The 26,414-nt window shown below is 38.9% G+C and overlaps 2 protein-coding genes across 4 annotated transcripts; both read left to right on the forward strand.

The window, feature by feature from the left end:
- Positions 1-745: 745 nt before the first annotated feature.
- LOC113547260 (tripartite motif-containing protein 16) lies at positions 746-26,175 on the forward strand. 3 transcript variants are annotated; one of them, XM_026947514.3, is made up of 8 exons: positions 747-1,610; positions 1,795-1,890; positions 2,010-2,243; positions 2,440-2,593; positions 4,694-4,753; positions 4,920-5,037; positions 13,164-13,259; positions 15,719-26,175. In XM_026947514.3, the coding sequence occupies exons 1-7, from the start codon at positions 999-1,001 to the stop codon at positions 13,234-13,236; spliced, it is 1,347 nt and encodes a 448-aa protein (XP_026803315.3). In that variant the 5' UTR covers positions 747-998; the 3' UTR covers positions 13,237-13,259; positions 15,719-26,175. The 3 variants fall into 3 exon arrangements, with proteins under 3 accessions (XP_026803311.3, XP_026803315.3, XP_026803314.3); XM_026947513.3 differs by having other exon boundaries at positions 748-1,610; positions 13,164-26,175; XM_026947510.3 differs by lacking the exons at positions 13,164-13,259; positions 15,719-26,175 and having other exon boundaries at positions 746-1,610; positions 4,920-7,715.
- On the forward strand, positions 12,252-13,100 carry LOC117597179 (tripartite motif-containing protein 29-like). Its single transcript, XM_034304028.2, is given in 2 exon segments — positions 12,252-12,631; positions 12,633-13,100. Coding segments are annotated over 2 exon segments (609 nt in total). The 5' UTR covers positions 12,252-12,458; the 3' UTR covers positions 13,069-13,100.
- Positions 26,176-26,414: the final 239 nt, after the last annotated feature.

The raw sequence follows: 26,414 nt of genomic DNA on the forward strand, positions 1-26,414 counted from the left end.
ACTATAGCTGTGAAGCTACTTGCTGCACTACTGTGTGACACTCTCACCACCAAACACAATAATAATCTCAGTTTTAACACATATACTAGGTGGAGGAGACCTTTCCTTATTGCTTGATTTAACTGATTTCTGTAAAGGTAAAGTCAAATGAATGTCGTGTATATTCACGTGTGAAATTTGCACAGCTAAAACACAGGCTGAGTCGGTTTAGCTGGTAACAGTTCAATAAATGTTTGAGATTTTCTAATTAGCTGTTGTGTTAATTAGTTAAATTTGTCTACAGTGTAGCATTAGTTCCCCATTTTTAAAATGGAGTCATTGACAAAAAATAAATAAATAAAAATTTGAGAACCCCTGCTTTAAATACTCCTAAAATCCACCCTAAACAATATAGTGTATAAAATCATGTGATTAAAAAAAACAAAAAGCTTTTTTCCCCCTTATCATAAGGATACTAAAATTTATCACATTATTTCTTATATTCTTATTTCTATATTCTTTTTGTTTAAAGTGACACCAGTTGATTGTTAATGTATTTATTGTCCAGTAGAGGGCAGCACATACTCACATTAAACCACATCCTATTAAGTGGAAACAAAGAACAAAAAAGTTTAGAAGACAAATTATTTTCTTCTTCAGAATTTCTCTTTAAAATCTAAAATCAGCGTACTTTTTTTTTTGTCAGAAGTGAATCATTAATCAATGTTTATAACTTTCTTACTCTCATCCTGCATTCATCCTGCATGCTGCTTCAACAGAAACGAAAGTGAAACTGATCCGCTGCTGTTCTGTCTGAGTGCAGCTTTATTTCCGCCTGTGTGCTTACAGATCTGCTGACGCTATACAGATCTCTGTTCAGGAGTTTTTATTTTTACACACCTATTGTTTTTTTTTCTTGTCAGTAAAAATCAGGTGACTTTCAGACACACCTGTTTTCCACACAGCTTTTACAAGCTGAACCAGGAAGTGTGAGGTGCTGTTAGTGACTGTGTGTGTGTATGAGTTTATTTTTCAGTAAAATGGCAGAAGCGAATATTTTAGGACTTCAGGATCAGTTCAGTTGTCCAATCTGTCTGGATCTACTCAAGGATCCAGTGACTATTCTGTGTGGACACAGTTTCTGTATGGTGTGTATTAATGGCTGCTGGGATCAGGAGGATCAGAAGGGAGTCTATAGCTGTCCTCAGTGTAGACAAACCTTCACTCCAAGACCTGTTGTGAGTAAAAACACCATGCTGGCTGAAGTAGTGGAGATGCTGAAGAAAACAGGACAACAAGCTACACGTCCTGCTCAGTGTTCAGCTGGATCTGAAGATGTGGAGTGTGATTTCTGCACTGGGAGAAAATCCAAAGCCATCAAGTCCTGTCTGGTGTGTCTGGCCTCTTTCTGTGAAACTCACCTCCAGCCTCACTATGAATCTCCTGCCTTTAAGAAGCACAAACTGGTCGAAGCCTCCAGACGACTCCAGGAGCAGATCTGCTCTCAGCATGACAAACTGCTGGAGGTTTACTGTCGCACTGACCAGCAGTGTATCTGCTCTTTATGTTTGTTAGATGAACATAAAGGACATGATACAGTATCAGCTGCAGCAGGAAGAGCTGAGAAACAGGTAACAATATCTTACAGCCGTCTTTTACAGCTACTCAAAGACACAAACCTTTTTTTATTTAAAAAAAACATTTGAAAATAAATTTAGCTTGAGTAGAATTGCATTTGTGCCAGTTTCAGAATTTTCTCTCATTTAATACCTTTTACCACACTGAGGGTGAATTATGTGCTGTGTTTCTGTATAGAAGCAGTTGTTGGGTATACAGGAAAAATCCAAGCAGAGAATCCAGGACAGAGAGAAAGAGCTTCAGAAGCTGATGAATGCTGTGGAGACTCACAAGGTGAGTTTGGAGCTGAAAGAACTGTTTCAGGATCAGTCAGGCTCTCCTTTTTTATCTAGTCACTGTATCTGGTGTTCCAGTAAAAGAAGTGATTAAGAAACGTGTGTGTTTCCTAACAGCACTCTGCACAAACAGCAGTGCAGGAAACTGAGAGGATCTTTACTGAGCTGATCAAAGCCATTGAGAGAAGATGTTCTGAGGTGACTGCGCTGATCAGAGCTCAGGAGAAAGCTGCAGTGAGTCAAGCTGAAGAAGTCATGACACAACTGGAGCAGGAGATTGCAGCCCTGAAGAGGAGAGAAGCTGAGATGAAAGAGCTTTCACACACAGAAGATCCCATCCATTTCCTCCGGGTAACAGAACCGAATGTATATTCACAATAAAGTAGCTCCTAATCAAACAATTTAGGTCAAAGTCATTAAAATTCAAAAGCTTGTGTGTAGTACAGTTTTGTCTAAGGTCAAAGATCATCCTGTGCCACATAACAGCTATGCAATCCAACTGCTATGTATATCCATCCATAGTTTTTGTTTTCTTTCCTATATGTAGAGATTTCAGTCTGTCTCGGCCACTCCTAGATCTGCAGTTTTACCCACCGTCAGTTCTCATCTCACTTTTCAGGATGTAGTAAAGTCTGTGTCTCATCTGAGACAGAAAGTAGAAGAATTCAATAAAGAGGAGTTTTGGAAAATATTACATGGAGGTAAGCGCTAAATATTATATTATCTATAAATACATTTAGCACAATGAGTGTAGTAGCCATTTGTACAAGAAAATGTACATTAATATTCACCAATTACTTACATTTAAATTACATTTACATTTATTCATTTAGCTGACTCTTTTATCCGAAGTAACTTACAAATGAGGAAATACAAGCAAAAACCTTTTAAACTAACATCCTAATGGTTTTATAATGCAATTATTTGTTAATGTTCCAATAAATGTAACTGTAGCTTCTAATAACTCTGAAAGTCTGTTTTTTCCGATATGACACTGTAAACAATGATATTGGTAAAATGTTTCTGCTGATTTTTATCTAAGGCTTCTAAAACACCTCAGAAATAAGAAAGTGTAATAGACATAAATAACCACCAGTTATGAACAAAAAGAAAAAAATAAATCTCATATTTCCCACCAAAAGCTGGAATATTGGAGTTTGATGATTGATCAGCTACAGTTAGGAAAAAAGAAAGTATACCCTCCTTCAATTTTTATTTATCAGGGCTTAAATAACAATTTTGTGGTCCTCACCAGCCTCTAAAAGCGAACAAATAACCTCAGGTGACAAAAAAAAAAAAACCCACAACAGATGTTTTGATATGTAGCCATTTTCCCCAAAAAGTAAACCAACATTCAGAAACCGGGTGGGAAAAAATAAGTACACCCTTCCTACTTCCACAATCATTGAGAATAATTAGCAGCCATCTGTTACTAATGAAATGCACACAATTAGTTAATCATGAAGAAGTGTGACTACCCCTACAAAAGAAGAACTTTTGGCAGTTTGGTGTTTTGGAGCAGTCAGGTGTGTGCCAAGAAGAAAGGACATCAGGCATGTCCTCAGATAAGAAATTGTTGCTGCTCATCAATCTGGGAAGGGTTATCTCCAAGCAATTTGAATACATTTATAATAAATAAATTTACCATTTACAGTGAGAAATGAGAAGGATTGTTTACAAATGGAGATCCTTCAAGACAGTTGCAAAATCTTCCAAGGAGTGGACGTCCCGGCAAATTCAGTCCAAGGACAGACAGTTTAATGCTCAGAGCTATGAAGAAAAACCCAAGAGCTACATCATGTGACCTACAGGCCTCTGTAAACATATTAAATGTTTATGTTCATGACAACACATTAAAAAAAGCCTGACCAAGTATGGCTTTCATGGAAGGGTGGCTAGGAAAAAGACCCTTCCCTCCAAAAAGAACATGGAGCAGAACTTAGGTTTGCAAAATTGCATCTGAACAAACCACAAAAGTTCTGGAACAATATCCTTTGGACTGATGAGACCAAGCTGGAGAGGTTTAGCATCATGGACAGCACCATGTTCCACCCAAGTGCTTCAACCAAACACAGCGTATCACCACAAACACCCCATACCAACTGTCAGGCATGGTGGAGGAGGTGTGATGATTTGGGTTTGTTTTGCAGCCACAGGACCTGGGAAACTTGCAGTCATTGAGACAATGATGAACTCTACTTTATACCAGAATATTCTTGAGAAAAATATTAGGCCATCTATCCAGCAGCATAAGCTGGGCTGAAATTGGGTCATGCAACAGGATAATGATCCCAAGCACACCAACAAATCGACATCTAAGTGGCTAAAGAAGAAAAAATTCAAGGTATACAATAGCCAAGTCAAAGTCCAGACCTCAACCCCATTGAGATACTGTGGCGGCATCTTAAGAGAGCTGTGCATAAACGAATGCCCTCAAACATCAATGAACTGAAGCAATGCTATAAAGAATAGTAGTCCAAAATTTCTCCAAAGCAATGTGAAAGACTGATAAACTCCCACAGAAAACATTTACTTCAAGTTATGGTTGCTAAAGGTGGTTTTACATGTTACTGAATTATAGGTGTACTTATTTTTCCCACCTGATACCAAAAAGATACCAAAAAAACTCCAAGTGATTTGATGATTCAGACATTTAGACCAAGCTGGTAGCTATAATAATTTCTTTACTAGACTGTAGCTCCTGCTCAAGAGCTGATCAACAGTTGAAAATTTTTGTTTTACTGTGATAAAAACCCCAATGTCCTTATTTGAATAAAGTTCCTGTAACTGTGTTTCCATAGTGAGCTATGTCTGTATGTTTCCTCTCCCTGAACCCCAAACCAGAGAAGATTTTCTAAAATGTAAGACACACACACACACACACACACATATATATATATATAAATTTATACCACCTATAAATTTAGGTGGTAAAGAAAAAAGATGATTGATTGAATCTTTCTATAGTGTTTAAGACTGGAATTTCCATTTCCTTTTAAATGCAAATGGTGCTTTTTTCTTTTTTAGATTCATGTCAGTTGAGACTGGATCCCAACACAGCTAATAAACTCCTCTGTCTGTCTGAGGAGAACACGATGGTGACCTGCAGTACAGTAGCTCAGTCATATCCTGATCATGCTGAGAGGTTTGACTATTATCTCCAAGTTTTGTGCAGAGAGAGTGTGTGTGGACGTTGTTACTGGGAGGTAGAGTGGAGTGGGAATGAAGGGGTTTCTATAGCAGTGTCATATAAAGACATTAGCAGGAAAGAAAACAGTAGTAAGTGTGTGTTTGGATTCAATGAACAGTCCTGGAGATTATTTTGCTCTCCATTTGAATTCATATTCAGGCACAATAACAAAGAAACTGGAATCCCCATAAAGCCCAGTTCCTCTAGGATAGGAGTGTATGTGGATCACAGGGCAGGAATTCTGTCCTTCTACAGCGTCTCAGACACGATGAAGCTCCTCCACAGAGTTCACACCACATTCACTCAGCCTCTTTACCCTGGGTTTGTGGTTTGGTTGGGCTCAACAGTTAAACTATGCCGTTTAAAATAGATCATTTTCAAAGCTTTTTGATGCTAGTGGAATTTTGATGTACTTAGATGTGGGTTACCTCAAAAAACAGTGTACTATAATAGCAAAATAAATATAGAAAGAGATTATGTGAGTTAAAAAAAAAGTCTGACTTGAGACAATATCTGACATTAAATGTCTTCGTTAATTTTTAGAAAATGCAGTTTTATAGTAAAAACAAATGACATCGCTACAGATTTTTAAAAAAGTAACGTTGTCTTCAAGCACCTTCTCCATTTTTAACGCTGCATAGTAATTAATGTAGAAATGAGGCTAAAAAAACAACAAAAAAAAAAACTGTGTTAAGTACATGAAATATTCACATTACATTACCTGGAGCTACAAAGTTAATTAGGTCAAGCTAATTGAATGATAATTTGTTGTAATTATGATGATTGTAAGGATCCTGAGCAGTCTATAAACCTAATTACACAAACTGTTTAATGGTTCAATGTTGTGTTAAGCCAACATGAATTTTAACAATTTCTAATAGCTTAAATTTAAAATAAATTTCATTAAGGTAAATTAAATTTACTCACTTATTATTGTGAAATATATATAAATATATTGTGAAAACTTTTATTGTAAACTATCAGAAAAAAAACTGTGTTTTGAATTTTGTGGAAGGACTTTAACAAGCTGAATCAGGAATCAAAGTCAGTAGTAAAGAAATTCAAAATGGATGCCAGAGAAACACTGCTGTTGGTTTCCTCAGAACTCTCTTTCCTCTTAACATGCTGCTTTATATCCCATGATGTTTAGTGATGCATTTGGTCCAAAACTAAAGTTAACCAGAAAAGGTTAATATTGGACAGTTGTCTGCAATGCTATTACTTTCATAATAATTTCATTATATTCTGGTGCATTATTACAGCCAGACAACTGTGCTCAGAGGAGTCAAGACGAAACAAGCTACAATTTAGACAGATAATATGCTGTACACAGCAAAAGTCTCCATATTGTGTTGCTGCTAATAATATTAGCAGAAATAATAATTAACTTAAATAATTTCCTTTATTTTACTCTTACACGTCGGTATACGTTCTATTTGTATATTTTAACTTTTCCTGTGTTCTGTGACCTTCTACACACCACATCTATCTAATGATAAACTAATATAATTCACAGTGCAGGATGTTCCAGGCACACAATTACACATGATTCTATAAGTAGGATCTCTGTTTTGGGTTACAAATTTTGTTATATAATGTCACGGCATCTGAGCTACTCCTGAAAAAATACTGTACTATCACCACAAACCCGTAACTTTATCACTGACTCATATAGGAATTGAGATTCGGTCCTGAATTTATTTCTGATAGTTGGTATGACTGAATAGCAGGTCTTGTTCACAAAAGCATTAGTGATTGTGTGAGAATATACCACTCACTTTGGCATAAAAAATGACATGTACTTTGACTGGTTGTTACTTCTGGCGTCTTAGAGTTTTCACTGTAAAGTTTTCAGTCTTGAGAGTTTACTTTTATTTTTCATTTTGCAACGTAACACCATTTGAGATCCATCATCAAAAATGAACAACAGAAGAATTTCTTCTTTTTATATTTACTTATTTAATTCAGAAGGCTGTGTATATTCCTGAATCATTAAAAGATTCCAGTTACTCCAAAATAAATTGCTGCACTAACTGATATTATTTCTAATCAAGTTACTATAATTTTATAGCCACAACTCTCTCCTCACTGTTTGCTCAGGTGTTTGGGTTCCCTTAGGGTTTCTTCCTCATGCCATCTCAGGATCTGTGTATTACAAAGTCACTTATATCTAATACTCTCTAAAATGTGTTAAAATTACAACAATGTAATAATGTATAATTTAAAAATCTAGTGGTTGTAGTTCTGTAAAATTTTCCACAAAATTTACCCCAAATATGTAAAAAAAAAAAAATCATGTTTTATGTTCACAAAATTCCCTAAATCATTTAAAATCTATTAAAAGAGAAAATTTATCAACAAGATTAATACTTGGATTTCTGAACCATAAAAAGGAAACGTGATTTGAGAATGAGTTGATTTAAGTGTATGTTAGTGTCCAGCAGAGAGCAGGACATTATAATACAACACCACATCTCATCACTGTGACACTGTGTGAATGTGGGCTGTGATTGTGTTTAAAATATAATGAATTTATGGGTGAAATGTTGTATCCAGAAATTACTGTAAAAATGCACATTAAATATTAAAAAGTAGACTCGTTTCATTGTATGAATATGCTTGTGTTGAATCAGTGGATTTATTTATTCATTTACAAAGAGACTATACTTTACTTAATATGTAATACAAACCCTTCAATTCAATTCAAATTCATCATGTGAATAATATTTGACCACATGAAAAATAAAACCACATGACCTACATGAGAAAAATTTAATTAAATAAATTAATCATTTTGGAAAGGCACATGTGGGAGCGACCCACATGCACTACTTAGAAAAAAACTTTGTTTGACATTTCTTTATGGTGTCATGTCACAGCCATCAACGAACTCAACTTCCCAGCAAACACTGCAGACTACACTGCCTCGGACTTCACTACCCAGAACACACACAAGCTTCCCTGCTCTCAATCACCCAGCTTCTAATTCAACACACCTGTGTTCAGTCAGCATTACACTCACAGGCACACTTTAAATAGACTGTCTTTCATTGTACACATTGTGAAGAATACAATCAGTTACTTTGTGGTCTGTCGTTACCAAGCCTTGTTCAAGATCATCTTTCCAATGATTCATCGAGCTGTTTTGGCATGTGTTTGACCACTCACCCAAGGGAAAAGAAACTGGTGAGCAGCTGTTGACCATAACACAAAGAAAACTCAGAGTGGCAGAATATGTGCTAGAGTTCCGGACTGTTGCTGCAGGTAGTGGTGGGAACAACGCGGCTTTAAAGGCTGCAATTCGCCAAGGATTAAAGGAGATTCTCACCGAACTTGCATGCCATGATGGGCAGCTCATGCTCGATTTACTCATCGATCTGAGGGAGAGAGGTGTTACCAATCCAGATACTACCACAGTGCCCATGCAGCTGGGGCGTGCAAGGGTCAGCAAAGAGGAGAGAGAGATGCCACAGGGAACGCCGCTGCTTCTATTGTGGAGTTGCTGTTCATCTGATTTTACAGTGTCAACTATATGTACATGCCTGGACCACCACAGCCACAAGTGGGAGCCCTAGCCCACGCTTACATCCAGCGAGTCCCAAAATCTCTCTTTCATCCAGTATTCACTGTACCTGTTATTTTACAACACTCAGATGATTCCTTTGTGTTCAGAGCATTGATTGATTCCAGTGCAGCAGGTAACTTTTTGGGGGCAGTCGTGGCCTATTGGTTAGAGTCTCGGACTTGTAACCTGAAGGTGAACCTGAAGGTCGTTGGTTTGAGTTTCAGGTCCGGCAGGGATTGTAGGTGGGGGGAGTGAATGACCAGCGCTCTCTCCCACCTTCAATACCACGACTGAGTTGAGACCCTTGAGCAAGGCACCAAACCCCCAACTGCTCCCCGGGCGCCGCAGCAAAAAAAAAAAGGCTGCCCACTGCTCCGAGTATGTGTTCACGGTGTCTGTGTATGTGTTCACTACTATGTGTGTGCACTTGGATGGGTTAAATGCAGAGCACAAATTCCGAGTAGAAGTCACTTCACTTCATTTCACTTCACTTTATTGACAAGGAGGTCATAAATAGATGAGAGGGCACCATTATCCATCACACTCAAACCCTCTCCCTGCAAGAGCTATACATCATGAGCACATCCAACTGCTGGTTACTACATAACCCATCATCCTGTAATCTTGGGCATTCTGTGTTTGGAGCTCCACAACCCACAAATGTCATGGCCTAATAAGGCAATGACAACTCACCCAATGGTCCCCTCACTGTTTTTCTCACTGTCTGCAAATGCCCAAGGTTATCGTAGCATCTACATCCATTGAAAGCCCTGACAACCACAAGGTGTTCACCATTCCACCAGAGTATCAAGATCTAAAGGAGGTATTCAGCAAGACAAAAGCTGGCCGGCTTCTTTGTCATGGCTAAGAAAGGGGGCGATCTCAGACCATGTATTGATTATCAGGGCTTGAACCAATGCACTGTCAAATAGATATCCTCTAACATTAGTGCCAGCTGCCCTTGAACAATTCTGATCAGCCCAGTTCTTTACCAAACTTGACCTCCATAGCGCCTACAACTTGGTACGCATACGCAAAGGGGATGAGCGGAAGATGGCTTTCAGCACATCTAGTGGCCACTATGAGTATTGCACAATGCCATATGGGCTCTCTAGCACCTCCTCCATGTTTCAATGCATTGTGAACGATATTCTGAGAGACATGCTGGGGAGGTTTGTTCACCCTCCTTTGAAGGTCACGTACATCATGTTCGAATGGTTCTTCAGAGGATCTTGCACCACCAGCTCTACGTAAAAGGAGAGAAATACGAGTTTCACAAGACCACAATCTCGTTTCTTGGCTATGTAACTAGCTCAGAGGGGGTATCCATGGACCAAGAGAAAACAGCTGTGGGTCTTGACTGGCCCACACCTCACACTGTTAAAGACTTAGAGATTTCTATGTTTTGTGAACTTTTATAGATGTATATAGAACAAGCATTGACCAAACTCAAAACTGATTTCACCACAGCTCCCATTCTTAAACATCCAGATCCATCAAAACCCTTTAGGGAGGTAGATGCTTCCGTGACAGGGGTGGGAGCTATCATCTCGCAGCTATCATCTCGCTTCCATGCAGTTGAAAACAAGGTTCCCAAAGAAGAATGCATTCTTTCTCCCTTCTGCTTTGTGGAGGCCATTAGCTGGGATTTTGACCAGGTCCTAGCTCATACCCCTAAACAACAGATCCAACCATGTGTCCCCCGAACAAGCTCTTTGTCCCCACTCATTTGAGAACTCTGCTCATCACCTGGGCCCAGACTTCAGTAGCTCCCAGCCATCCAGGTACTCGACGCACCTACCATTTACCTACCATATGCTTTCAGAGATGCATCGCATGGTTTCCTCATGTACAACCTGTGCCCAGGCCAAAGTTCCTCAAGCCATGCCTGCAGGAAAACTCTTACCTCTGCCCACTCCACAATGCCCATGGTCTCATACAGCCATTGATTTCCTCACCGACCTGCCCAAATCCCACAGTTCACCTGATGAGTATAGGCTAGCTTTATGGATAAACTTGGGATGATGGTGGCGCCCAAAATTCCTTATGTCACTCTTCCACTCAACATACTCCCTTTCAGTGTGTCCTAGGTTACCAGCCTCCATTATTCCCTTGGAGCGCCAACCAAACAGGGTCTCCAGCAGTGGATGAATGGTTTCAAAGGAGTGAACAAGTTTGGGAGAACACCCATCACAGACTTGAACAAACCTCATAGGATAATAAGGAACAAGCTGACAAACACTGAGGACCCAACCGAAAATTATCAACTGGGAGATCGAGTATGGCTCTCCACACGAGACCTTCGCCACCCACATCCATGTAAAAAGCTCAACCACAGATATACTGGCCCCTTTAAAATCAGCTCTCTGTCATGTCACAGCTGGCAACAAACTCAACCTGCCAGCAAACACCGCGCCTTACATATATGGCTGCCTCGGACTTCACTACCCAGAACACACACACTTCTCTGCTCTCAAACACCCAGCTCCTAGTTCAACACACCAGTGTTCAATCAGCCTCACACTCACAAGCGCACTTTAAATAGACTGTCATTCATTGTACACATTGTGAAGTATATGCTTAGTTACCTTGTGTTCTGTCGCTACCAAGCCTTGTTTATCTCGTGTTTGCTTCCACTGTTTGACCTAGTTTCTGCCCATTGTGTCTGTTTATATCGCTTTGCCTAGTTAAGTCTATTTGTAGATCGCCTGACCCTGTGCCTGTTTATTGACCACATTTTGGGACTGTGTTTCGGATTGTTTGCCGTCTCTTCTAATAAAGATACTGCACTTGCATCTGTTTGTACTCACTTATGTGACATATAGGATATATGTAAAAACAAACAAAAAAAATACTGCTTGATTTTACTTTTTGTCAGTGGGTTTTTCAAACCAAATTGGTTGGTTTGTAAGAGTTTTCATTGTCTGTAGTAAACACACAGGGAATGAACAGACCACATTTTCTTTAAGAATGTCCTTGTCTCAATGAAGTGTTTTTCTCACTGCTTTTTTTAATTATTTACAATAATGTATATAAGAGCATGAGACCATTTTCCTAACCCTGATAAAATGCATAAATTAAGAAATTTGTATGTTTTAATGCTTTAACTTCATTTAAACATATTGCATATGTTAGGATACTTTGTAAATATTGCAGTCAGAGTTTTGTTATTGGACTGTTTATTGGACTACTGGTTCAGGTTTAAATGTAGATGAAGCCAGTTCTGTCACATAGACCTGGCAACTCTTCTCCTACTTTATCAGAAATGAAAGTTAAACTAATTTGTCTCCTAATTTGTCTGTAACTAATTTGTTCAGTCCAAGTACAGAGTGCAGATTTATTTTGTCACTGTGTTTGAGATATTGCTAGTAATAGACGAGTATGTATATCATCTTTTTTTGAGAACAATCATGTATCTTACTTTGTTCTGTAAAGCAGGTGAGTCATTCTTTCAGACACACCTGTTTTAGACCTGGCTTTTACAAACTTAACCAGGAAGTATGAGCTGCTGTAAGTGACTGTGTGCGAGTTTGTTTTTCAATAACAGCCTTCAGTAAAATGGCAGAGGCGAATATTTCAGTAGCTCAGGATCAGCTGGCTGAAGTAGTGGAGACACAGAAGAAGACAAGACTCCAAGCTACACGTCCTGGTCACTTTTCAGCTGGACGTGAAGATGTGGAATGTGATTTCTGCACTGGGAGAAAATACAAAGCCCTCAAGTCCTGTCTGGTGTGTCTTTCAGACACATCTGTTTTACACACGGCTTTTACAAACTGAACCAGGAAGTGTGAGGTGCTGTTAGTGACTGTGTATGAGTTTGTTTTTCAGTAAAATGGCAGAAGCGAATATTTCTGTTGCTCAGGATCAGTTGTCCAGTCTGGATCTACTCAAGGATCCAGTGACTATTCTCTGTGGACACAGTTTCTGTATGGGGTGTATTAATGGCTGCTGGGATCAGGAGGATCAGAAGGGAGTCTATAGCTGTCACTGCTCAGTGTTCAGCTGGACCTGAAGATGTGGAGTGTGATTTCTGCACTGGGATAAAATCCAAAGCCATCAAGTCCTGTCTGGTGTGTCTGGCCTCTTTCTGTGAAACTCACCTCCAGCCTCACTATGAATCTCCTGCCTTTAAGAAGCACAAGCTGGTCGAAGCCTCCAGATGACTCCAGGAGCAGATCTGCTCTCAGCAGGACAAACTGCTGGAGGTTTACTGTTGCACTGACCAGCAGTGTATCTGCATTCTGTGTACCATGGATGAACATAAAGGACATGATACAGTATCAGCTGCAGCAGAAAGAGCTGAGACACAAGTCATAGTATCTTACAGCCGTCTTTTACAACTACTCAAGGACACAAACTTTTTTTGTTTAAAAAAATCATTTCAAAGTAAATTTGGCTTGAGTAGAATTGCTTTTATATGATGCCAGTGAAATTTCATTGTGCCATTTTCAGAATTTTCTCTCATTTAATACCTTTAACACACTGAGGGTGAATTATGTGCTGTGTTTCTGTGTAGAAGCAGTTGTTGGAGATGCAGGAAAAATCCAAGCAGAGAATCCAGGACAGTGAGAAGGAGCTTCAGAAGCTGAAGAATGCTCTGGAGACTCACAAGGTGAGTTTGGCAATAAAAGAACTGTTTCAGCATTAGTCATGCTTACCTTTATTTATCTAGTCACTGTATCTGGTGTTCCAGTAAAAGAGGTGGTTAAGAAAGATGTGTGTTTCCTAACAGCGCTCTGCACAAACAGCAGTGCAGGAAACTAAGAGGATCTTTACTGAGCTGATCTTTTACAACCACTCAAGAAAGAAAATGGCTTTTACGATTATTTAAAAAAAATATATGGTTAGCTTGACTATAATTGATTTTATATGATGAGTGTGAAACCTCACTGTACAAATTTTTGAATAGCTGCAAATTACATATTTTACAGATCATTTAACTGTAAGCATAAAAACATGCATTGGTGGTGGTTGTTCTTTTTCCTGCTCCTGTTAGGGGTCACCACAGTGGATCATTGGTCCACATATTTGATTTGGCACAGTTTTTGTGCTGGTTGCCCTTCCTGACGCAACCCTCCCCCGTTTTATCCAGGCTTGGGACTGGCACTGGGAGTGCACTGTCATATGCAACCTCAGTTGATGGGGTTTGTTCCCTGGCCAGGAATCAAACCCGGGCCACTGTGGTGAGAGCATGATAGAAGTATCATGAGAGCACAATAAAAGTATCATGCATGACCAGACACACGATTAAAATGCAGATCGTTTTTAAAATACGGGAAGCACAGGTGTGTTATTGATGTATACAGTATATCGGTGTGTATTCTGTTTGATCTGCTGGTCTGGCCTCCTATTTAATGCTCAATCTCCTCATAAGTAAGAGCATCAAAAGACTTTTACAAGATCGGGTCAACATTATTAGTGTCTGCAATGTCATGCTAAAAGCAGCTAAGCTGCCAACTAGCTAAATACTGTAAATTTCACTGAAAAAGTGAGTGGGACCTAGCTATCTGGACCTATAAATAATAAAATGCATCACATAGTTGATTTGGCCACACTTAATGTTTTTGCTATCTCTCTTGTCATATCTGTACTGAAATCAGCATCTAACTACATTTCCAAAATTGCCTCATTGCCTCTACAAACATGGCTGCCATGAACTAAACGCACATCACCGCCTACAGACATCGCCGCCTTGAACTCTAACCCCAATTATGTAAATTCACTAACACGTTCCCAATCACCTGCCTACTTATCTCACACACAGCTGGACCCAATCACCATTCACCTCTACATAAACACTAACCTTGAACTTGTGATCTTTACCTATGTGACTGTGTTGGTGATGGTGGAATGATGAACACTGCGAGTCGGGTGGGTGGTCACTCAAGGCTTCTTTTTATTGTCCTGGGATAAACAGGACCATATGTTGATTAGATTGCAGATCACTGATGATGCATGACAGTCAGCAGCGAGTCATCGTGAAACTGCTGCCGATTACGTTTTCTTAAAGTGATCGTGAACAAATAGTGGACAAAAAATCTGACAAAAATATAAAACAGTATCTTTTCTTCACAATTCTCATTAAATCACATTAATGTAGTGAAACTATAAACTCAAGTGACTAATATTTTACATATTTTTGTATAAAAGAAAAACAGAAAGGGAAAACACAACTCTTGAATGACGCAACACATAGTTCAGCACGTGCGAGTGTGCAGCACGTGTGCTCATGCTAGCGGCTAACGATTTACACACAGAACACGACAAAAACCGGATAAAACACATACCTGGGATAAACAGGACCATATATTGATTAGATTGCAGATCATTGATGATGCATGACAGTCTTAAATGAAATAAACAGAGTGTCAGTGCTTACAAGCAGGCCAATACACACACACCTCGTTTTATCGTCACAAATAACACATATTTGATTCTACTAGCAGGACTAGGAGCTGACAGACAGAACTAGTAAAATTGTGTGTCATATAAAAGTTCAGCTTTGCCCTTAAAAACAATTCAAACTTAGTTAATAAGACAGAGCGATCATCAATGCAGCTTACCAGCAGCGAGTCATCGTGAAACTGCTGCCGATTACGTAGCACCACCCACTAATATAATGAACGGGAATAGAAGCAGTGCACAACCAATGGCGAGTTTTCCCAATTTATGCATGAATTTAACTAACATTATTTAAACTCCGTTACACATACCAAGCCTTTTGTTACTGTGTTTATTGTCCTGGTCCTGACTGTTTTTCTATTTTCTGTCATTCCTACACTGTTTACCCATTTGGGTACAAATGCCCTCAAATTAAAGCTAAATGTCTGCACTTTGAGAACATTCATAACTGTCAGCATAGAAATATTTATTGATCTGACTGTATTTACAATATGTACCAATCACAAAGATAAAATAAGTTATACTGGTTGTGTAAATGTCAGGAATTGGAGGTGGATGCAAATGCAGGTAATTTATTATGGAAAGTGCAAACAAAAAGGTGAAAACAAGAAACATCAACATGAATTATGAATGTGAGGCAGGAAACATACAGACTATATGCAATACCAGGTTGTTGGAGATGCAGGGAAAATCCAAGCAGAGAATCCGAGAGCGAGAAGGATCTTTGGAAGCTGATGAAAGCTGTGGAATCTCACAAGGTAGTTTGGAGAAGAAAAACATCTTGTTGCTGGTAGAGCTGTTTCAGGAGTCAGACTCTTCTCTTGTCAGCTAGTCACTGTCTCACTGTCTGGGCTTTTAAGAGAGCTGAATGAGGAAGACTTCTTTTTGTGACTCCTAACAACGCTCTGCACAAACGGCAGTGGAGGAAACAGAGAGGCTCTTTACTGAGCTGATTAAATTCATTGAGAAAAGATGCTCTGAACTGACAGAGCTGACCAGAGCTCAGGAGAAAGCTGCAGTGAGTCGAGCTGAAGAAGTCATGAAGCAACTGGAGCAGGAGATTGCAGAGCTGCAGAGAAGAGATGCTGAGATGGAGGAGCTTTCACACAGAGATCCCATTCATTTCCTCTAGGTAACAGCACTGAGGTATAATCACAATAAAGTAGCTCCTAATTGAACAAATTAGGTGAAAGTAATTGAAAATCACAAATTTGGTGTGTATCACAGTTTTGTCTAATGTAATGGATCATGTTGAGTCACATCCCTGCTCTGTTATCCAAGTTAATCCATAGTCTTCCATAGTCTTCCTTTATGTGGAGTCTTCAGTCTGTTTCAGCTGCAGATTTACCCACCATCACATACACATACATACATTCTCTAACTTTTGAGGATGTAGTGAAGTCTGTGTCTAAACTGAAACAGAAACTAGATGAATACCTTAAAAAGGAGTTTTGGAGAATATTACATGGAGGTAAGCTGTATTATTCTCTCTTATTATATATTAAAATAGATTTCTTTATAATATAATAATTCATTTAGCATAAACGCTTGTTAGCCATTTGCACAAGAAAATGTACACCAATATTTACCAACAACGTAGTAATACTAGTGTCATAATGACATTATTTTGAAAGTCATAATAAGATTATTAGAAAGTGCCATAAATCTCATATTTCCCACCAAAACCTGAAATATTGCAATTTAACCACATATCAGTTTTTGATAATGAATGGAAGAATCCAATGTGACAGACATTTTAAACAGCTTTCTTACATTACTCACACATTAAAGCAGTTTAATAAAGCTACAGTGTTTTTAAACAATTTGACCAAAATTGAAAATTACATAATTTTCTTCTCAAACCAAATGTAGTTTCAGTTTGCACTTAACTAACATAGATAATGTTGCTAACACATAAGAAATGTTTATAGCTAATAGTTTAGCATCATGCAAATGGCATGACTATATTGTTAATTTTCTGGAAAAAAAAAATCATGTTTGGCTGTAGGCCTCTGTGATATAATAGTATTATTGTCACCAATTATATTACCAGATGTGCCAACTGTTACACATTTTGCACAGGAGCTCAGCAAAAACATTGGTGTACACTAATGTTAATGAGTAAAAGATTGTTTGAGTGCACTGCATTATGGGTATTGTAGTTTTGGAGTGGGGGTTGGGGCTCTGAGTGTGTGTGAGCAGCAGAGAGACAGTGTATCCACATTTTTTTACTTCTCTAGCCAGCATACTGTTCTTTCGTTTTTGTCTGTGGAAGTAAAACCAACAAGAATGAATGCAACTTATGTAGCAGCACTCTTCTAACTCATCATTGTGATGGGAAAAGACCTGAAAATATAGAAATTACCCCAGCGTAGCAGAAAGTTTATCACGCTACAGCCCTAGAGCACTGTGAGAATGGAGGCTCCCCAGAGCAGAAAACCTAACAGCAGTATGAGTTTTCACTCAAAATTATGGCAAAAGAGGAGTCTTTTTTTCCCCAGTAATAAGCCAATCAACAAGTGAATTGCACATGTGTTTTGAACTCTGATATTAATAGACACTTCCTGGAAGCCCTGCCCCCTTCCCCCAATCTCATTCCTCACTTTCTATTACTGTAAATGAAGAACATTTTGAGTTTCTTAATGTGAGGTAAAATATATCAATATACAGTACTGTGCAAAAGTCTTAGGCACCCTATTTTTTTAGTACAAACTTTGTTATAGATTTTTATTTTATGACTTCTACATTATTGATTCAGTACAAAAACCATTTTAGAATTCCAAATATTAGTTTTCCAGCACAAAATGAAATGTTACAGAAAAATGTTTGTACGTCAGTAAAGAAAGCAGCAGATTCCATAAGAGACACTTTTCAGATAAAAACATAATGAAGGCTGCTGGGTTTCGCTGCAGAAATAAGAAGCGAGTCGACAGTCAAAGTCTCCAGAAGAACTGTGGCTGCTTCTGCAAGATGCTCAGTAACACTTCCAGCTCATTTCCTTATAAAACTGCACACACTGCACCTGAGACTACTATTTTTTTTAAAGCGAAGGATCGTCACACCAAATATTGACTTTGTTTCATTTATTACTGTTTACTGCTCTTTATAGTATTTTTTTAATGTAGAAACATTTAGTTTAATTATTTTTGAAGGCATCTTTGCTCTACGGCATTTCTATGCATGTGCCTAAGACTTTTGCACAGTACTGTATGTTCAACTTAGACATGCATACTTAGACTAAAATTAGACAAGTATATATTTAACATCAGTTTACTATATTTATTAGTGATGGCTCAGAAGAATTTTGGCTTAAAATGGTTAAAACTGCTCTTTTGGGTTTGGGCCATAAGAGAAAAAGGACGAAGGGCATTTGTGACACAAAAAGATTAAATAAGATTAAATAACAACACTGAGCAGCATCAACAGTGAAATTTTGGCTACGTGAACATTAGACAAACTATTTCTAAAAACTTAAAAATCCACCATCCAGCTGATAAGATTATTATGCCCTCTGTTATGATTCTTAAACTGGAAATGCTGGAAATGCTCATTGGAAAATAGGAATTTGGAAAATCATGATCAGGGAAAAAAATCAATATCACGCAAACCTGTCAGTTTTATTTGTATAGCACTTTTAACAATGGACTCCCTGAGAAAAACTCCCTTAGAAGACATGAGGAAGAAATTGTGAAAGCACCCAGACTCAAAAGGGAACCCACCCTCATCTGGGTGACATCAGATAGTGCATTTGTAAATAATTTCCCTTCTACATATAACTGTACTATATAACCTGGAACTTATGAGCTTATGAGCAACTTATGAATATGAGCATCAGAGTCATTTCTGAATTCGTTATAGTTTTAACTTGAAGTCTATTTTGTTGAAGGTATCCACTGTTCAATGATGGAGACTTGAGTGTAAAACTGTTCGTAGCAATTGCAGTCCTAAGGCTATCAAAGGAAGAACATTCACAGCCATCTTTATGGTTTCTATGTGGTACCATCCACAGTAATCTCACTCATCTTTAGTCTGTCCATGTGTGGCCATCCTCAGCAGCAGCAGGTGATTTTCAGGTTATGAGAACTCCAACTAGAAGTAGCGCATCAGGATGGATCAGACAGGTCCGGAGAGAAGCAGGGGTCAGGATCACTGGTTTCTAAGGAGTAGCATGCGTAGCTTAACAGAGAGAGACAGGGAGACAGGGAGAGAGAGAGAAAAACAATGAAGGTGCCTTGAGACATAAAGCTGAGAGTCATCAGCATAAAAGTGGAAGCTAATACCATGTTTATGAATAATTTTACCTAGAAGTAGCATATATAAAGAAAAGAGCAGTGGGCCTAAAACAGAACCTTGCAGAACACCAAACTTTACCTTAGTACACATAGAGAAATTACCATTTACAAGACCTGAGCCAGGAGAGGACTGTTCCCTTAACACCAACATTTTCTAGTCTATTAAGGAGAATAGCATGATCAATGGTATCAAAAGCTGCACTAAGGTCGAGCAACACAAGCAAGGAGACACAATTGTGATCAGAGGACAGTAGTAGGTCATTTACCACTTTAACCAGTGCTGTCTCTGTGCTATGATGAGGCCTAAATCCTGACTGATTTTATTGATGTTATTCTTATGTAGTTATGAACATAACTGCTGTGCTACAACATTTTCTAGGTTCTTGGAGATAAAGGGAAGGTCTAATATTGGCCTATAGTTGGACAACTGAGAGGGATTTTTGAGAGGGGTTTGATAACTGCTAGTTTAAAAGATTTAGGTACAAAGCCAATGCTAAGGGAAAAATTAATTATTTTTAGAAGAGGTTTGATTGCTTCTGGAATTATCTGTTTGAAGAAACATGTAGTTAAAAGATCTAGGCTACAAGTTGATGATTTTGATGAGGAAATTAGTGAAATTAGATTGGTTTCTCAAAGGGGAGTAAAACATTCTAATCTCTGATTGTCTGGTTTTAAATTTATAGTCTGAATTTTTTTGCCTGATATTTTTGAAAAAATTCATTAAGTCATTGCTGCTACATATTGATGGTGTGCATATTTCTGTGGTGGTCTTATTCCTAGTTAATTTTTCTACAGTATTAAATACGAATCTAGGATTATTTTTGTTATCTTCTATTAGGGTGGAGAGATGCATTAATCTAGCAGCACTAAGAGATTTTCTATAGCTCAGGAGGCTTTCCTTCCATGCTGTTTGAAATACTACCAAATTAGTTTGATGCCATTTACATTCTAATTTTCGAGTGGTCTGTTTTAAGGTGCGTGTGTGATCATTAGACCAGGGTGCTAGTTTTTTCTCTTTGATTATATTTTGTTTAAGTTGAGCTACATTATCTAGCATGTAGTGGAACATTGACTCTAAGCATTCAGTCACCTGATCAAGTTCAGACTGCAGAAATGTGACTATATTTTCTATATTTAATCTGAATGTTAGTATTAACCTATTAACCCACTATGAGTGGGTCCAATTACGTTCTGATTAACCCCTACTGAAACTAGAATGGACACAACCGCTGTTCTCAGAGGGTCTTCTGAGTTATCAAAATGAATATTAAAGTCTCCAACAGTTAATGCGTTGTCTAAAGGAACAACCAGGTTTGAGATAAAATCTGCAAATTCACAAAGGAATTCAGAAAATGGCCCTGGGGGTCTGTAAATAACAATTAGCAGAATTGACTGGGCGGACTTATTTTTTGTGGCTACATATGTTGGTATAAAGAACTTCAAACACATTGAATTTATGACTAGGTTTTTGTGTGATGCCTAGATTCTCCTTATAAATACCTGCAACACCTCCTCCTCTGCCAGTTAGACGAGGCTCATGTATATAACTGTATCCGGGAGGACTAACTTCATTTAATGCTACATACTCATTTGGTTTAATCCACATTTCTGTTAAACACAGTACATTAAACACCTGATCATTAATAGTTTCATTAACAATAAGCACTTTAGACATAAGAGATCTAATATTCAACAATCCTAGCTTCAGATCAAAGATGCTGGCTGTGCATTCAGTTTGATTTAATTTTATGTTAATTAGGTTACTAAAACAAACTTTATGGGTATTTCTACATTTTTGTTTAGCTCAGGGAACAGACACAGTCTCAATATGTTGGAACCTGAGTGACGACTCGCAGCTAGCAGACGGCTACTGTAGGTCCTGGGACGGAGCTGTGTGAACACGGGTGGGAATTGGGGTGGGTTCAAGGAGTGAAAAAAAATAATAATGCAAAGAAGAAAAAGAAGAGAAGGAGATTCTCCGTGGTGTGCATGATTCCCTTTATTTAAAAGAATACTGATTTTAACAAACAGATTGCAGCTTCTAATTACTCAAGACAATAAAACTTTGAAAGAATCAATAGTAAAACAATAGTAAACACTATCTTTTCCCATCCCAGATATACAGTCTTATTTGGAGTTGCTTGCGAGCACAAGTAGAATGTGGCTGAAGCCTTTGAATCGTGTCTGTGCGCTCTGAATGAGCGCCAGTGCAGCCTATGGAAGAGTTCTTGTGCCATTGCTAATTGATTGGTGGTGATTCTGTGGTAGGTGAATGGCAATGCAGCACATTTGAGTCTTTTTTGTGAATAACTGTTTTTGTTAATAAAAAAACAGTTAATAATCAGTATAAAAACAGATTAGAACATAGTCTACCCCCCAGGTACAGTAATAAGTTGTGGTGCTATCCGAGAAAGAGTAAAAGAGAGTTGGTTTGCCAGTTCTAATGTCTAAAGCATAGATTCCAGGTCAGAGATTTTCCTGCGATGAGGTTTTTGTTGAAAAGAAGCATATGATTTACATAATAACTCTGGATGGCCTTTCTGTTTCATCATGTGCAGCAGTAAAAGACCTTGGTGTGATTATCGACTCTAGTCCTTCTTTTGAAGCTCATGTAGATAATATCACTAGGATTGCTTTCTTTCATCTCAGAAATATTGCTAAAATAAGAAATATATTGTCACTACACGATGCAGGAAAAATTAGTTCATGCTTTTGTTACCTCTAGGTTGGATTATTGTAATGCCTTACTGTCTGGATGCTCCAGTAGATGCATAAACAAGCTCCAGTTAGTCCAGAATGCAGCAGCAAGAATCCTTACTAGAATCAGAAGATATGACCACATCACCCCTATCTTATCCACACTGCATTGGCTCCCAATCAAATTTCGTATTGATTATAAAATACTACTATTGACCTATAAAGCACTAAATGGTCTCGCGCCACAGTACCTGAGTGAACTTTTGGTCTTTTATGATCCACCACGCCTACTCAGATCAAAAGGTGCAGGCTATTTGTTGGTACCTCGAATAGTGCTGGGGGTAGAGCTTTCTCTTACAAAGCCCCACAGTTATGGAACAGCCTTCCACTTAGTGTTTGGGGCTCAGACACAGTCTCAGTGTTTAAGTCTAGGCTGAAAACATATTTGTTTAGTCAAGCCTTTAGTGAATAGTTTTCTTAGGTAAAGGAGCAGGTCTGGAGGGTTCACAGGCATAGAGTGTTGTGGTGAACTGGGATGTTTGGATGCTGTCGCCCCCCCACTCTCACGCGTTCACTCAGGTTTGTTGACGGTAGAGTGGCTGGCTGCCTTATGTCCCAGGGTGCCCTCACGTCTGTGTTAGCTTCTGGCTCTCCCTTTTAGTTAAGCTGTCATAGCTAGTCTTGCCGGAGTCCCTGCTTGCACGCAAAGTACATTGTCCTTAACCATTACAGGACAAAAGCTTACCTAACAATCTCTCCCTCTCTCTCTCCATCTCTCTCTCTCCCTCACTCTCTGTCGAGCTACACATGCTACTTCTGAGATGCCAGTGATCCTGACCCCTTCTGCTCCTCCTCGCTGCCTGACCCATCCTGATGCACCTTCTGTTCCTCCTCGCTGCTTGACCCATCCTGATGCCCTACTTCTGGTTGGAGTTCTGATCAGTTGAGTTTGCTCGCTGCTGTTGGGGGTGGCCCCATATGGACGGCCTGAAGAACCATTTGTTTTGCTGGGGATAGTCCCACCTGGGGGCTGTGGAGATGGCTTGGGGAGCTGTACTGTAATGGCTTGGGACTGCGATTGCTGTAGTGGCTTTGGGGCTGCAGTTGCCACGAGCACCTTCGTACTCAGGACTCCATCAGTGGACAGTGGATAGATTTTAACCAACCAGACTTCTTGCAAAAACTGTGATGAATTTATTGGTTGCACAATTGCACTATTTGTCCATATAGTACACAATAATAGAAGGGATTTATTTATAATTGCACTATCCGTTGTGCCCAGATGAGGATGGGTTCCCTTTTGAGCCTGGTTCCTCTCAAGGTTTCTTCCTCATATCATCTCAGGGAGTTTTTCCTTGCCACCGTCGCCTCTGGCTTGCTCATTAGGGATAAATTCACAGGGATAAATTCACATATTTACAATATATCTTTTTTTTTGTGAATCCATTTATTTCTGTAAAGCTGCTTTGTGACAATGTCCATTGTTAAAAGCGCTATACAAATAAAATTGAATTGAATTGAATATGATATTAAATTATTCCTTATAAAGCCCTTTGCCACTTCCAAGAGTAATCGTGAGTCATCTACTGAGCCATGATTAATGTCAGTAAATTCACAGAATTTAGTTCTGAACTGAGCACAAAAGACTTTGTCTTGCAGTAAATTTAGGATTAGGACACCATCTAGGGGCACGTGGGGAAAAAGTGAAATTTTCAAGAAATTGTTACTGTGACCAGAAAGAGTTAAGGGGCAAATGTCAGCTTAAAGTATCACTGAAGTCAGGGTAGAGGAAGCAAAAATGTAGTCGATCTGTGAATATGATTTGTGTCTAGCTAAGAAAAATGTATGTATGTATGTATGTGACTATGTATTGTCCGAGTTTATCAGTGCAGATAGTCTGTGAGTATGAAACATTATCTCCAGACCTGTCTAGATTGCTGGACATTGTGGGCATTCATATATCTGCTCAAAGTCTGTTAAATCAATGAGATAGGCTGATAACGCAGAGAAAAAAAGTTGGATCTGGACTACATGGTGCATAGATTGAAAGAAAGGCTACCTTCCTATTCCCAATCAGAGTCTTTATATAGGTTATTCTGCCTAGGTTATTCCTTCTTACTATTATTAAGACACCTTTAGTTTTGTTATCGGTAGCAGCGTAAGAGACCACCTCATAAAATTTATTATTGCATCTGTAGACATATACATTTCGTAAATGAGATTCCTGGATTAGATCGACGTCTATCTTTCTTCTTCATAATTATTCCAAAAAACTTGTACATTTTTGGGGGCTGATTAAACCATTTATATTACAACTTAGTATATTCACTTCAGTCATAGGTATCAAGCAAATAAATAGCTTGAAGCAATGAGTCAAAGTTCCTTATATATTTGTACATCTTGTCATTTGCACTGAGCTGGTCTCCAATTTCTCTACCTCATACCTTGCACATTATATATTTATGTATATACTATACGCTTTTATACACACACACACACACACACACACACACACACACACACACACACACACACACACACAGTCAGGTCCGGAAGTATTTCAACAATGACGGAGTTTTTGTGATTTTGCCACAATGGATTTGAAATAAAACAATCAAGATGTAATCGAAGTGTAGACTTTCAGCTTTTACCATTTAGGAATTGCAGCCATTTTAAGCAAAGTACTCAAAAGGTATTTGGACAATTGACTGACAAGAGGTTAATTGACCAGGTGTGGTCCATTCTCTCGTTACTTCAATACAAATGAAGCAGATAAAAGGTCTGGAGTTGATATCAGGTAATGAGTTACCTGATATATAGCTGTTCGACTGGAGCTACCAATATGAAGTCCAAGGAGATCTCAATGCAAGTGAAGGAGGCCATCATTAGGCTGAAAAAACAACATAAATCTATAAGAGAGATAGCAAAACTCTAGGTGTGGCCAAATTAACAGTTGGGTACCATCTTAAAAAGAAAGAAAGCACTGGTGAGCTCAACGACATTGAAAGGCCTGGAAGACCACAGAAGACAACTAAAGTTGTGGATTGCAGAATCCTTTCCTTGGTGAAGAAAAACCCCTTCACAACATCAACAGAAGTCAAGAATACTCTGGAGAAGGTAGGCGTATCAAAATCTACAATCAAGAGACGCCTTCATGAATGTAAATACAGAGGGTTTACAACAAGGTGCAAACCACTGGTAACATTCAAGAACAGGAAAGCCAGATTAGACTTTGCCAGAAAACATCTAAAAAAGCCTCCCATGTTCTGGAATAAGATTCTTTGGACTGATGAAACCAAGATTAACTTGTACCAGAATGATGGGAAGAGAAAAGTATGGCAAAAGAAAAGAATAGCTCATGATTCAAAGTATACCACATCATGTGCCAAACATGGTGGAGGAGGTGTTATGGCATGGGCATGTATGGCTGCCAATGGAACGGGCTCACTGGTGTTTATTGATGATGTGACTGCTGACAGAAGTAGCAAGATGAATTCTGAGGTGTATAGGGCTATAGTCTCTGCTCACATTCAGCCAAATGCTACAAAACTGATAGGACGCCGCTTCACAGTGCAGGTGGATAATGACCCTAAACATACTGCAAAAGCAACTCAAGACTTTTTGAAGGCAAAGAAATGGAATATTCTTCAATGGCCAAGTCAGTCGCCTGATCTCAACCCAGTAGAGCATGCTTTTCACTTACTGTTGTTTTGACAAGACAAGACTGATGGGATAATGTTTGTGGTCGAACTTATTAGAGATGTGCTCACATCTCCCACCCAACGTAGTAATGCCATAACATCAGAAATGAAAGTGATTACAACACTGAGGTATTTGGCAACTGGAAAAATGCAACAGTGCAGTAGTGATGACTTGTGTCTGTCACAGCCTTCCATCAGCAGAGTGATCGCACAAACTCTTGAAGTGCTTTCACAGTCTCATATAGTGACACAGTTCATTTCATTTCCACTGGAAATTCACACTCTGCAGGCTCACAAAAGGGCATTCATGGACATAGAGGGATTCCCCAGTGTTGTTGGTGTGATTGATGGGACGCACATCTGCATAATCGCACCATTGGAAAATGAAGACGTTTTTGTCAACAGAAAGAGGTACCACAGCATCAGTGTGCAACTTGTTTTCAGTGCAGACTACAAGATTTTAGACATTGTTGCAAAATGGCCAGGCTCAACACATGATGCCAGGATACTGTCCGAGAGTGGCCTGAGACAGCTTTTTGAAGGACATTATGTGCCAGTTAACTGTCATTTGCTAGAGGTCAGTGGCTATCCATGCAAACCATGGCTCCTCACACCTTACCTCCACCCAGACCCAGGACCACAGCTAAACTACAACAGGTACCTAAACAGTAGACT

Source organism: Pangasianodon hypophthalmus, chromosome 4 (genome assembly GCF_027358585.1).
Source record: "Pangasianodon hypophthalmus isolate fPanHyp1 chromosome 4, fPanHyp1.pri, whole genome shotgun sequence".
Taxonomy (NCBI): Eukaryota; Metazoa; Chordata; class Actinopteri; order Siluriformes; family Pangasiidae; genus Pangasianodon; species Pangasianodon hypophthalmus.